The sequence below is a fragment of the Triturus cristatus genome, chromosome 2_2 (genome assembly GCF_964204655.1).
Source record: "Triturus cristatus chromosome 2_2, aTriCri1.1, whole genome shotgun sequence".
Classification (NCBI taxonomy): Eukaryota; Metazoa; Chordata; class Amphibia; order Caudata; family Salamandridae; genus Triturus; species Triturus cristatus.
Genome location: NC_140582.1, coordinates 756,532,690 through 756,547,280, shown reverse-complemented (window position 1 = coordinate 756,547,280; position 14,591 = coordinate 756,532,690). Strand labels below are relative to the sequence as shown.

At 45.1% G+C, this 14,591-nt stretch overlaps 1 protein-coding gene across 1 annotated transcript in view; it reads left to right on the top strand.

Moving 5' to 3' along the window:
- Positions 1-14,591, top strand: part of VPS37A (VPS37A subunit of ESCRT-I) — a 431,421-nt gene that overhangs the window by 348,630 nt on the left and 68,200 nt on the right. The window contains exon 10 of the mRNA XM_085642012.1: positions 7,750-7,893. Coding sequence (XP_085498138.1) covers positions 7,750-7,893 — 144 coding nt within the window. The remainder of the gene's footprint in view (positions 1-7,749; positions 7,894-14,591) is intronic.

Sequence of the window (14,591 nt, the reverse complement as noted above, 5' to 3'; positions counted from 1 at the left end):
CAATGCTACAAAACCAACTGGACCAAGTGAGCACCTTGGAGGAAAGGCTAGAAGAGGCAGAAGGCCGATCACGCAGAAACAGTGTGAGGGTGGTGGGCCTCCCGGAAGGCAAGGAAGGTCAAGACTCCGTGTCTTATGTTGAAAACTGGCTGAAAGATGTGATGCTTGAAAACGCGCTGTCGTCCCAATTCGTGGTGGAACACATGCACAGAGAACCACCCCCGCAGACCGCCACCTGGCGCTAATCCCAGACCGTTGCTGTTCAAGTTGCTGAATTACACGGACAGAGACACCATCTTGAAAGAAGAACACAAATTGAACAAGATCAAGATCAAGAATGCTCAGATGATGATGTTTCCTGATTATACGGCAAAAGTACAGAAACGCCAGAGTATCTTTACTTCAGTTTTCATCAGTTAGCGCTATTATTGGACAGCTTTTTGACACAAGTACAGATAAGACTGTGGACCATTATCTAATTGATCTATAATACTGATTTGAGATTAGAACTTCAACAGGTACATTGCATTTCCTTATCAATATGGTTACTTGTGTAGATTATTTAACATCTACAAGGCCTTTCCAGATTATTCAATAATATTCCTGTCTCTATTGTATATAGATGACTTCGAAATACGATTGATATCAATTTATCGGGTTTGAAAGGATATTGTCTACATCCAAAGATATAAGAGGTAGGCGCATAGATTGTAACTCTAATCATGCATAAACTAAGTTTTGGAATAAACATTAAATGAGAGAGGTTATAGGCTTCAGTTAGCCACATGACACTCCTAGTATTTCATTGGCCCCTAGAAATGGGGTGTTTTAAATTTATAAGTGGTTGCTTCAGTCCAGTTTGGAATCCTTAAGCGTGATCTTTTTTGGATTAATTATTTGTATGCTAACATTAAAATTTGTAAATAAGTATAGATTGCCATGTTGACTCCTAATTCTAATATTGGTTTTTAATTTCTTTTAATTATTCCTTGCATGTAGTATACAACCTTGAGCGGGTTCCTGACGAAGGCTTAGCCGAAACGCGTTGTGTCTACCGACCGCCTGCAATGAAATAATCATGTTGTGATATGTACACATTGTTCTTTTGAAATGTTCAGTGCCTATCAACCGCCTGTATAGAAATAATCATGTTTTGATATGTATGAATTGTTTTTTTGAAAAGCTCAATTGTTCTTTTTATATGCTCAGTATTCATCATTATGATCAAATTTAGAGAATGAAAAAATAGGAGCTATATAATTGTATTATGTACATCAAGATATATCAAGACTTTATCAAAATATATCAAGACGTATTGGAAATATAATCTGTATGTATGCTGATATTATGATTGTTTATTGATTATCACAATTGTATATGTTTACAGCTAGATTAATCTATTCAAAAATAAGAAAATGCAACAAAAAATATTTTTATATCAAAATAAAAAAGTACAAAAATATACAACAGAAATTGCTTTATTAGTTTTTCCCTATTTTTTTCTTCTCTTTTATAAATGTATGCATTCACTATGTATAGTTATTAGTATTCTTGATGAATTTGGAGCCGACAGGTAATCGACTAGCTATATACACTGTGCCCGGTGTTTTCTTCTTTTTCATCAGAAACACCAGAGTTCCTTTCAAGCACTGAAACGGCACCTCCGTGGACTGTACATGCGCTACTCCCTCTTGTTCCCTGCCCGACTTCGGGTAGTGGTGAAGGGCACTGCTCGCTTCGATTCCCCATCAGACGCTAGGGACTGGCTTAAAAGGTCTAGCCTTGGCGCACGTCACTGAGGGACACAGCAGGAGTGCGCCAAGAAAAGAGAAGCCGCTGCAGGGCCAGGGTCAGGGGAGCGGTCCGTTCTCCTCTGCCGTCGATAATCCGAGACCAGGCACAAAGTTCGGACAAAGATACAAAGTCAGCCTAATCCCAGAACGAAGATGACTTCTCTCATCTATGATCCTGTGTACCGGATTTACCAGCCCTTCCTGTTGTGAAAGTGCAGACCTCTGAAGATATAATATGAACAGACACCAGATGATAGATGGTTGAGCAGATGCCTTGAAGGCCTCATTGAGCACAATAGGGCAACCCCGCACTGGTTGCGCCAAGTACTCACACAGTGCAGATGAGGACTTGCACCCCCCTTCCCCCCCTCATGTGGGTTAAGACGATGATCCATTATGAATAAGGGTTGTCACACCACACTAGATCGCACGCACTCACTGTGTGCGGCGGAACACACACAGCACCTAATACACGATATTGCAGGGGTAGATAGGAACGGACACCACATTACATGCGACCCCTTAACAGACACCAACACATTTTGTAATTGCCATGGTTGAGCACTACAGTTTGGGTAGGCCCTCGTTGGGGGCCCGTCCTCATGAAGTTGTACATCTTACAGCTCAGATTCATGATTTTCTTTTCAAAGCTATGGAGAAACGAGCTGATGCCCGATCATACATGCACAATTGCGCTTGATCACTGGAGTAAGCCTTAGAAACATGCGTCCAGCGAGTGATGCTGGCTCAAATGAGCCCTCCCCATGGCACATGTGAATATCATCACTTGGAACGTAAGAGGTATACCTACGCCTGCGCGTCGCTACACACTCCTTCTGATGGATACATCTGCCAGTGGATTCCTCACCTTGTGAATATCCCCTGCGCCAGCATTCCACGGAACTTTTCTTCCCCAGCATTCCACGTCGACGTGGGCGACGTCACAATACATCGGCTCCGCACGCGACTCCGCACGCGACAGGTGGTGTCGGCGGCGCCGGATGCGGCGTCGATGGAGTCGGCCTCGGCGTCAGAGAAGGCTCCGAAGATTGACGATCCATCCGAGGTCGAGCCGGATTCCCAACCGGCGCCGGAAACTGCCAAGAAGGCGCCATCGGCATAAAAGGCAGAAAAGGAGCCTGAGCGTATTGCTGCGGCACTCCCAGAGAAAACGCCATCGGACCCACGGGACCTGCTGGTGCTCCACCACCATAGTGCTCTTGCATCTAACACTAACAGAGGCTGACCGTCTCCGTCGGCGCTGGCAAAGGCAGGTGTTTAGCACGAACTGTGCCTCCAAGGCAAGAAGGGTGCTGATATGGGTAGTGGTGGAAGAAGTGGAGGCAGATGAGAGGGGCCTATATGTGTTCACAAAGGGTAGGCTGAATGGCCAACCATTCTGGCGGGTTCAATATACACCTCCAACACTGAGCAAGACACATTTTTGCACAAGCTAATTGATGTCTTGGTGGAGTGTGAACCCCTGGTTGATAGAAAGGCGATTTTAATTCTGTACTCGACGTTGCATTAGATCGCTCATTCCGCATCTGACGAGCACCACAGCCTTATCGAACGTGCAGACATTGACCACCTGGCTCACCCACTGGTCCCTGATAGATGTATGGCATACCTGTATTCCAGATACATGTATCTATTCCTTCTATTCCCACAGGCATGACATGCATGTCAGATTATGGGTTCACCCTCACTACTTCCCCTTACTAGACAGGCGGACTACCTAGGATGCATGCACTCCGATCACTACCCCCAGTACATGCAGCTAATGTGGGATGCAAGCCTGCCACCCATGCCTACATGGCGCCTCCAACCAGCAGCGCTGGACATCCAGTGTTACGTCCATCTCTAGGGGCCGCAACGGTGGAGTTTTTTTTACACCAACGAAGGCTCCACAGGGAACACCCTTCTCAAATGGGATGCTTTTAAAGTAACCATCAGGGGACACAGTCTAGGGTTCACATGTTAAAATTCGCAAACAATTGAGCGAAGCTGTCGGCAAGATTGAGCGCGCAAGCTATTCCATCACGAGACGCGAGTGGCAGCACACACAGGAAACACACTGCAGCTAGATGTAGCGCGCAGTGAACACATAGACGTAGATAAGACTTAAATGTCTGAATTATGCTGCACACTCAGCGAGCATACATGCAACATCATAGAGCAGGACGGTTGCTTGCATGGTTATGGCGCCAAGAGCAGCCTCGCCATCCAATACACACAGTGCGCACTGCTGCGGGACATAATGTATACACGCAGCATGAAATCCATGCAGAGATGACACAGCATTACGCAACACTCTGAGTCCACTATTTAGCACGATCAGCTGCACATGGACGCCTTCTTCAACTCGGTGCGCTTACCTGTGATTACAGTGAATAGTGCACAACTCTTAACGCACCAGTTGCTCTTGATGAGATCTGCGAGGTCATTGCGGTGTTAGCGACGGGCAAAACCCCCATACCCGACGGACTGCCTGCTGAATATTATAAGTCCTACGCTGCGACCCTGGCCCGTAACTATACACCCTATACACTGCAGCCATGGTGGAGTCTGCTCTCCCCTGTCGTTACGCGAGGCACGCTTGGTCTCACTCCCAAAACCTGGCAAAGACCCAACTGAACTTGGCTTATATCGCCCCTTGGCCCTATTGAATACTGACTACAAGATTTTGGTGAAAGTACTAGCCGACCGTTTAGCGCCCCTGGTCCCATCCTTGGTCCACACTGATCAAAATGGGTTTGTGCCTGCCCTCAGCACCTTAAACTTAAGGTGCTTTTTCAGAGTAACCACATACTCGGCAAGTCGATGGCCGTACTCAGGATGTCTAATATCGGATCTTAAGAAATCCTTCGACTTTCTGGAATGGGAATTTTTATTTGCTCCACTACCGTGCTATAGACACAGAGGGGCCTTCGTCTGCATGGTTAAGCTACTATATAGCGAATCAACGGTGAGAGTGCAGACAGGACCCTACATTTCCGTTCTGATTAGGGTGCGACGGAGAACCCGGCAAGGGTGCCCACTGTCCCCTCTACTTTTCTTACGAGCTGTAAAACCCCTAGTGGAGGACATTTGTTCGCAGGGGGTAGACTGGGGCATCCCCTTGGGAGACACCATGCATTTAATTTCACTATCTGCAGATGACCTCCTTCTATACCTCAGAGACATCGATTCCCCCCTCACTGATGCACACGCTAGGAGACTTTGCTGCCCTGTCAGTACTGACAGTGAACACAACAAAATCATGTCTATATCCTCTTGACCATGCATGTCCAGACCCGATGTATGCGCTTAACCGAGCCCGCATAGAAATGCGAGTAGACACTTTCAGGTACTTAGAAATCAGGATTTTTTGCAAGCATGCGGCCCTTCTGGAAGGCAACCTGGTTAGAGCTCTAACATCTACTCGATCTCAGATGTCTTTCTGGGGTACACTCCCACTGTCAGTTTTGGGCAGCGTGGCACTGATTAAAAAGTTGGTCCTGCCACAGCTCCTATACTACTTTACCAACTTACCCCATATCTCCCGCTGCCCTTCGTACGCACCCTTGAAAGTATTGCCAGGGATTTTCTCAGGGTGGCTCTCGCTGTTGAGTTGCTTTTAAGAAACTATACCTGCCAACAAACGAGGGAGGTCTGGAGGTGCCTAACCTGGAACAGTACTACTTAGCTGCACAACAGCAGTGGGTGGCCGGGTGGCTAGCCGGCCGTCAATAGCTTGACACTGCAGCCATCTCTTCGTCTTGGCACCTCTGTACCCTGATCAATCTGTTCTACCCTTGCACGAGGGAGAAACCAACAGCACTTTTACTGCCCAACATGGCATGTCGATGCTACCACAGGTGTTTATATGTAACCGGAAACGTGAAGCTGTATGCATTTGTACTACTGCTTCAGGGAACGCCTAGGGGTCGTGCGGTCACTATGTCACTCGAATTACGCCAATGGTAGGAGGTGGGGCTATACGATATGGGAGACTTTTACCAGGAGGGCGTCTTGCTGCCATATGCCACACTGACTGAGGAGGACGGGCTCCATTCAGGCCAATTCCCACTGCACCACTCGCTCCTAGCAGCCCTGAGCAAACAATGGGGTGACATGTCCAGGAACTTCTGACACACCTTACGATCCAATACCTACACCTCATGGGACTGGGCAGGCACCTCCCAAAATGGTTTGCAGCATCACTCAGACACCATACCGCGATAACCTTATCACCCCTGATGCAGCACTGGGAAGCGGGCTTACACCGTCCATTTACTGACATTTACTGCAGCTTTCTAGCACAGTGGTCCACTCAGGACCACTGTGCTAGAAAGCTGCATATGTGTTCTGAGAAACATGCGCTTTCGTTTAATACAATATTACATCATGCAAAGGGTGTATCTTTCCACAACCAAAATCAACAAATACTTTAACTGCACCGACACCACCTGTCCGCGCTGCAGCCTTATTGACCCGGACTTGCTACACATTTTGGTGAGCTGCCTGCACCTTCAGGGGTATTAGAAGGCAGTGACAGACGCCCTGACTCATTGCATGGAGTGCACAATGCCCCTTGTGTGAGAATCATGCATTCTGCACCTTTACCGTAGGAGCAAAAGCCAGAAGGTGACCTCCTGCTTCATCGACCTGGGAATGGCAGTAGCAAAACGGATGATCACAAAAAGATTGAAATACCCTGAACCTCCTCAGGCGCCGGCCTTGAAGCGCTCCTGCAGATATGGGCTAAAGCAGAAAGTGTTGAGCTGCACCGAGAAGATGCGCAAGGCCTCCATAAGATCCCAATCGCAGCAAACTGGGATACGATCATGCGTGACCTACAGAGTAAACATAACAAGGCCGTAGAGACACTATTTCCCAACACCACTGCACAGAGTGAACCAAAGGAGGCAAGCCGACCCTGAAGCGGGCATGATAGAAGGACCACCACCAGCGAACATGACCATGCATCACTTACGGGAGTCTTAGCCATGCACACTCAAAGATCAAGGTAACAAGAAACATGCTCATCTGTTGGGATAGAGATCAGGACTTGCTACAGTTAGAAGTACCACCACCTGTTTATTTTTCTTTGCCCCAAACATTATCACCAGCTTCCCGTACTAACACACTGCAGTCGTCCAGATGGAATGCTCCTAGAGATAAACCCCACTGCAATTCGGGGTAGAGGCCTGAACAGGATGTGAACAGAACCCTAATATGTATAAGTACCTGCAATGCTTAATGATATTATTGTGCTCAAACCCACTCTATGCCAATGTAATGTATGTAATGTATAAACAGTCGAAGCAACCCGAAAACTGACTTGGGATGTGAATTTCTGCTTTGTTAATGAGAAAGTCCAATAAAATAGATTTAAACAAAAAAAATGAGCCATTCAACCCAATGTCTCTAGATCAATCAGAAATCTGTCCTTTCTATTGTCTCTTCCTTATTCTCTTTTGAGTGCTAAGACTAATCCTTGCATATGCCTATGATATCATCACGTAGGTCTCCCAGGCCTCCATCTCTTCAAATTTCCTGCTTCCCTTCTTCGCGGTTTCTTAATGCTTTGGAGTCTTTCAACTAATTTTTAAGCTGGGAGGCATATGAATAATTGGAAGTTGCTCTAGTGATTGTAGCACTTCTTGTCCTACAATTCACCATTCTTCTGAAGACCTGCTCAATCTCTGGCTGTACTGTTAACTGCTGTTTACATGGATGATGAGAATATTGGAGTCGAGGAAAGCAGATAAGCTGTTAAAGCGTGGCCATGGCTTGTATGGTTGTGCATTTGCCTAGCTTTGGATCTTCCTGTATATCCATTTTTCCCTGCGAAATGACTTTACAACTAGGACTTTGAGTCACAATATTGAGCAACTTACATATTTGTTTTGGAAATTGTGCATTATATAGATGCAGTGCAGTGACACTTTGCCTTTGTGTCCTTCATTAGAGTTGCAGTCTTAGTGCACTCCAAGCCAGGTTGAAAGTTTCTGCTCATGAAGCAGAAGAGGAGTCTGACAACATCGCAGAGGATTTTCTTGAGGGGAAAACCGAGATTGAGGATTTTCTTAGTAACTTCATGGAGAAGAGGACGGTAAATATTAAATGATTTTGCTTGGTATCCATGAGACAAATGCTGACCTTTTAATGTTCACATCTGAATTATATTATCACCAATAGTAGCTCCATGTAAAGCAGAGTTTGCCAGTCAGTATAAATACATCTATTTATGTGTTTCAGAAAACAAACCTGTCAGTTAATTAGACGTGTGGTTGAAAACATGAATTGTCATATATTATTATAGATGCTACTACTAATCCAATTATTTATGGTACATTACGCTTTCCTCAGACGTTAATCTCCTTCATGTGTTTGTATGGTAAAATGGAAAATTTGTAAACTTAATTTCGCCATCATAAGGCACTTATTAATATTTATAAACAGCAAACTGTGGGAAACCATTACATTTGTATTAAGAGAAACGCGTTTAAAAAAAAAAATCATCTTGAGCAGCTCAAATATTTTTCTAATTGTTCCCCCTACAATGTAAAGACAAGAAATGCTAAAAAAAAAACAGACCAGCTCCTTGAGAACACGGAGTGATACGCGGCTTTCATTTACGTTTTCTGCTTTGTGTAACAGTAATTCACAATCACTCACATTTCTGTTGTTTCCATTTAATATGAACAGTCAATGGCTAGCCTACTCATTTAGTTTTTAATTTGCTGATGCATGTCAACACAGACATGCATATAGTTCACATACCGAGCACAGGATACACAGAAAGCACAGACCCAAGGCACAAATAGTCTGTGCCTATTTGTGCATAACTTTGTTCACATAAGTTAGCAGGTCAAAGCCAGATCAATTGGCTTTGATAACGATGGTTTGTTCTCCTCAGTGAGATGCTTTATGTACAAAGAATATATCTAAACATGAGCAAAATGTTTGTGCATACCTTGTTGTACTTGCTGTAGCGTGGAACTCAATCTGTACCTGCTCAATGAGACCCAATAGGCTAAAACCAGTCTGGGATTGTTGCATTCATGTCCAGACAGAAAAAGCTAAGCTGTTCATACTGGACTTCATATGATGAAGAAGGAACATGGCTACTTTGCATATAGTTGGTGCCTGTCTTTGGTGGCACAGGGAGCAAACAAATGATGGTCCGGAATGTGTCCCAAAGTAGTTACAAGTGCAGAGAATATCTCAAGCATTCCACTCATCACTTCTTTTCTTAGTGGTTGCAATTGTGGTTACTGCTGTTTTCGTTGTTATTGGAGTTGTGTTGGTGCTCTTGTGGCAAACGTTGTTGCTGTTGTCAAAGCTGTGGTTACAGTTATAGTCGTCAATGGTGTTCTCCCTGCCTTTCTGCCTTGCTGGGAACTGTTGCTGCTTTCCTTAGTATTGTGGCAGCTGTGGTGGCTACTGTTGTGGTCTTTGTTGAGGTTGTAGCTGTAGTCGTCCATGTGCTTCATGCTGCTGTGACAGCTGTTGTTGCTGATGTGGTCTGTGGTGTGTTGATAGCTGTTGTTTCTGTGGTGAAAGTTCTTGTCTTAGTGGTGGCAGATGTTTCCATCGCTGTGGTCCTTTTTGTGAGTTACCTGTGCTGTATAAACTGTTGTCACTGCAGTGGTCCGTGTTATGCTTGCATCTTTGTGACAGCTGCTTTGCTACTGTGTACGCCTGTGTAGAAGCTATTGTTGCAGATTTAGTGGCAGCTGTGGTTGTTGCTGTGGTCACTGTTAGGTTACAGCTTGGTCGTTACTTTGTGGCAGCTATGGCTGGATTAGGGACTTTTTATAGCTCAACACTCATGTAATATTGGTTTGTATCAAGGACAATATTTCTTCTTGTGTATTTTGTCCCGTGAACAGGTAGACCCAGTCATCTGCAGCACAACCTCTATTACTGCCAGTTTTATAATGGCACAGTATAGGAAAAATGATTGCCTGCTTCTGTTAAGGCTAGATATGTATCCTAATGTGTAAGATGTTCAAACTTGTATAAAAGATTTGTAAGCACTCTCAGGAAACACAGTGAGCTGTAAGTTCAGTTTGCTTTACTTACAGTAAATAGAAAATCATTTACACATATTCAAAATATAACTGTTTGCTGCTTTTTAAAATGCTTCCAGAATACTAATACACAGTATGCAGATACATGTAGAAGAATGGAACCAAGATTAGTGATTGCTTGCATTCAAAATTAAATGTACCGAATAATATTTGCAACTTGGAGACAATGGGTGATGGATGAAAACAGTTTTGCAAAAATTATGATGCAGTTTGTTTGCTTTCAAAATAAAATTTTCCCCAATTTGGGGAAAAAAGATGTAGATTAAAAACTGTTTTGCTAAAATGTGATGTAATTTTTTAGGACAACTTTATTTGCCATTTCTTTACACCATCAATTATTATCACATAAAGCAAGGCAGCAAGGTTATGTGCTTGCGCAAAAATGTGGATGCCCAATTGAACATGAGTCTCACGGGTGCTCCAAGGTGAGAAGATAGCCACCAAACCTTTCGTTTTAGAAGACACAGCTCCCCACAATAATTGCAAAGACTACTGAGCACCAAAGTTTAACCTCTTCAGTGCCCCGCCCTTTCCACGCCCTGTGCCGGGCGTTTCATTAGCGGGCGGGGTTCATGACGAGATGGTCTCGTCATGGGCACAGCGCAACCGCGGCCCATGACGAGACCATCTCGTCATGGGCACTGAAGGGGTTAAAGATTATCCAGTCTTTGCAGATCCAAAGTACAAAATGTTTTTATTCAGTTCATAATTCATATGTATCCAAAAGGTCTTGACAGATTCCAGTAGGCAGCACGTGTTTTGTCGTTGTAGTTACAGTCACGACTGACTTCCTCAGGGCTGAGACTCTCGATATCATTTACAGTATCACTATTGTTGTCGGTCAGTGTCATAAATTGAGAGGACGCTGCCAAACACATGTGCAGGTCAGACTACTCTCTGGTTTCTCTGTATTTACGATAATATATTCATATGTGGACTCTATTTACTCAGACGTGATGGTTACGCAACCCAGTATAGATTTTGCTTTTATTCTCAATTTACAACCCTTATAGACAATAGTGATACTGTAAATGATATTGTGAGTCTTAGCCCTGAGGAAGTCAGTGGTGAATGTAACCACAATGATGAAACGTGTTGGCTGCTGGAATCTGTCAAGACCTTTTAGATACTTATGAATTATGAACCGAATAAAAGAACATTGTGTACTTTGGATCTGCCATGACTGGATAATCATTGAACTTTGGTGCTCAGGAGTCTTTGCAATCAATTAATATGTTTGTTGCATTCAAGTATTAAAAATTTAAAAAATTGTTATGGAAAAGTAGCGTAAAACCATAACTGGCAACATGTAAAAGAAAACATAAATAAAGGTCTCCATTCTTACATAAAGTCAAAAAAGTGCACTTGGGCATCTGCGATCTTACATGAGTGCAGATTTGTGACTGTCTGTAATTTACTGTCTTTTTTTAATAGAAATAGATAGGCAAACTGCAACAGTTGCAGGCTTCCAAGCATACTCCTAGCACAAATCCATTTAGTGTGAGCAACTGTGTATAGTGTGGGTTTAATATAAAATCAAGTGAATGCTTAAAATTATATTTGCTTAAACAATTCCAAGACACTTCCTCAGAAAATAAAGCAAGAAAAAGAGCAATGGTACAGTTAGAACAATTGTATATCTTGGAATTTGCTGTAATCTGAATTCTGGCATAATGAAAGTACTACTGATCATAGAATAGGGTATATATCTATAACCCTACACTCACCTGTATTTTAATCACTACCACCTAGGAAGGAGGAATAAAGTTGTTGCCCCTAGGTAGATAGTGTTTAATACACTTTACATTTAATTTGTAGCACTCTGCCTCTCCTCACCACATTGAGTTGGTAGAACTTACACGTGCTTTATACTCCTGCTCCTTCCCTTCTGGGTTAAGTTGTAGCCCACACGAGGTACCTTGCGGTCCTCGTGTGTATGGAGAAACCCAATGATGAAGCATGTCCCCCTCGGGTGAGTGAGGGTTTTCGTCCACAACCATGTTGTGCTCATTCACTTTCAATAATTTTCATTACTTTCCCTCCCTTTAGTTTTTCTCTCAATTGCTACCCTATACTCTGTGTGAGTTCAATGATATGGAAGACATATAGGATAGAATTGTTCTATTTAGTAGCATTGTTCTTCCTTTGACCTTTTGTGTGAGATACATAATGAAAGTACTGCCATATTTACATCCCATTCATAAACATAGTCTTGGCATGTACAGAACCTGCAAATAGTGAACAGTTTTAAATAAATTGAACACTAGTATGTTCCAAGTCCGGCATGATCAGAAAGGTGGCATATTCAGACCCTTGCTAGAATCCAAACACAGACGTAATGTGGACCCTGGCATAATAAGAGAATCTATTATCACAGCTCTGATTTAATGAGAACTCTGCTATAATTTGTCTGCTCACTGCATGACGTTTTCTCACCAGACAAGTAGATTTCTGATCTATGTCTTACCTGGGACTAGTAGGTATTTTATAAAATTCCACAATTCTCCATGGTCTCTGCTGGTGCTACTGCTATGGTCACTGTACTGGTGGTTGTTGTGGCCTATGTGGTGTCAGATGCCGTTGCTGCTGTGGTTCCGGCTGTTGTCGCTGCTGTAGCTCCTGCTGTTGTGGCCCCAGTTGTTGCTGTTGCTAATGCTGTGGTTTCTGCTGTTACCTCTGGCGTGATGGTAACTGTGGTTATTAGCATTGTCCTTGCTGTGGTTATAGTTTTGGTAGAAATGGTTTTCACTGTTGCGCTTGCAGCAATTGGTGCAGCTGTTGCTACATCTGTAGCACTTGCTGCCTTTGCTGCTGTTGTAGCTGGTGGGGTGGATCCTCTTGTTGCTGTTTTAGCACTTGCTGTAGTTGAAACTATTATGGCTGATGCTATGGTCATAGCTACTACTTTCTTTTACTATGGTCCTGCTCCAGTGACAGTGAGTGTAACACATTGGTTCCTACTGTTATGGCGTCTGCTGTTGTTCCAGCTGTTGTAACATCTGTGTGGGGGGGCGCTAGGTGGCGCACGAGTAGAATGGTCGCATTGCAGTGAGGCTCCTGCAGCTCGGAGCAATTATCCGGCTAATTATCCTGTCCAGATGGAAGTAAGTCCTCGCTCGATAATTATCGCAACGAGGTGTCTGCAACCCCCAACGCTGCTGTTGAGAGTTTGGAGAGTGAGACGGGCTCCATATTGCTGCTCCACCCGTATCCTGCAGCCCCCGCTGAAGCGGCCCACTCAGCCTGGAGCCACTGCTGGGCAAAGTGCGCTGTGGGAGCACTGTGGTGCCCACATGGTGCCTAGGCCCTACTGGATGTGGCTGGTGGGATCGGAATCGGCTGAGCGAGTGGTGAGAATATGCCATGCTGCCCTGCATGAGAGATCCTAAACGCGCTGGACTGCTCCCCTGCTGCTACCGAAGTTGCGTCTGCTCACTGTCTCGCTACTCGCTGTATCTCTCTGGCCTCAAACCGTGCGCTACACCATAACTGATAACAGCCCCAGGCCCATTACAAGGGGCGCTTTGCAAACCTACCACCCTGCTGCACATCTGGCACCTATAAACACTGCACCGGACCGGCACTGCCGGTGTCTATAGACTGGCACTTGAGATGTGCTGGCAGCTACCGGGTGCCGAAAACACTTTGCCACCGACTGCGGGGGACGCTGCGGTCATACCCGTATCGCGCCTACTGAATGCGAGCGCTGACATTAACCAGCATCGCGGATGTGACCTCCCTGTGCCGCCACAATCCTCCTATATCATTGGAGCTTACCCCGGGAGCTACTGGTGATCACCTGTTGTCCACAATCTGAACCCTGTGAAACTACCCTCATTAGGAGTGCAGCCCTACTCCTCATTTGGCCCCCAGAGCACTCTGAGATCATCTAACTGGTGGGCCCTACTATCAACACTACTTCATTGGTGGCCCTGGTGTTGATCTCTTGCTTGGAAGAGCTTCCTCGTGGATGCTGCTTTCGGCTCCCGGAGTGACGTGCCATCTCCCCTCTGCCACACTGCCTTCTCCTGGTTGATTTCTGCGGCACGCATGGTGGGGGATTCATTAACTGGAGGCACCTATATGTGGCATTTGTGTGCATAACTGTTCGATGCGGGTCTAAAGAACATTTTGACGCTGGCATTCGCCCTTGCTGCTGGCGGTGTTTCGAGATCCACAGGAACCCTTCCGGGCGCCAGTGGAGAGACCAAGTGCCGCATACTTACGGTTTACAGTTGGCTCCATCTCTGCACCACGCCGATCATGGGAAAGCCTGACGCGCGACAGCTGCGGCTGAATTTCGACGCAAAGAAAAGTGCCCGCTTACATCAGGAAGTGCCGGACGCAGCTGGGGATGAATCTACACAGAAGACAGCTACTGCACCAAACGATGATATGAAAGCTCTCCTCCTGGAGGTCAGACAGGGACTCGCTGCCATTGCAGATAAAATAGATGCCATGACCACGCGGATGGACGCCATAGTACACAAATTGGACGGCTACGAAGAGCGCATTAAAGAAAAAGAGCGCCGCATCTCAGACGCTGAGGACGCCACATCCCATATCCAAACACATGTAGCGTAAATGGACAAGCTACTGAAGATCATCGCTGCAAAAAACAAGGACATTGAAGCGAGGAGCAGACGCAACAACATACGCGTCCTCGGTTTCCCTGAGCGCACCAACACTGGGAAAATGGAAGAGTATGTCGAGA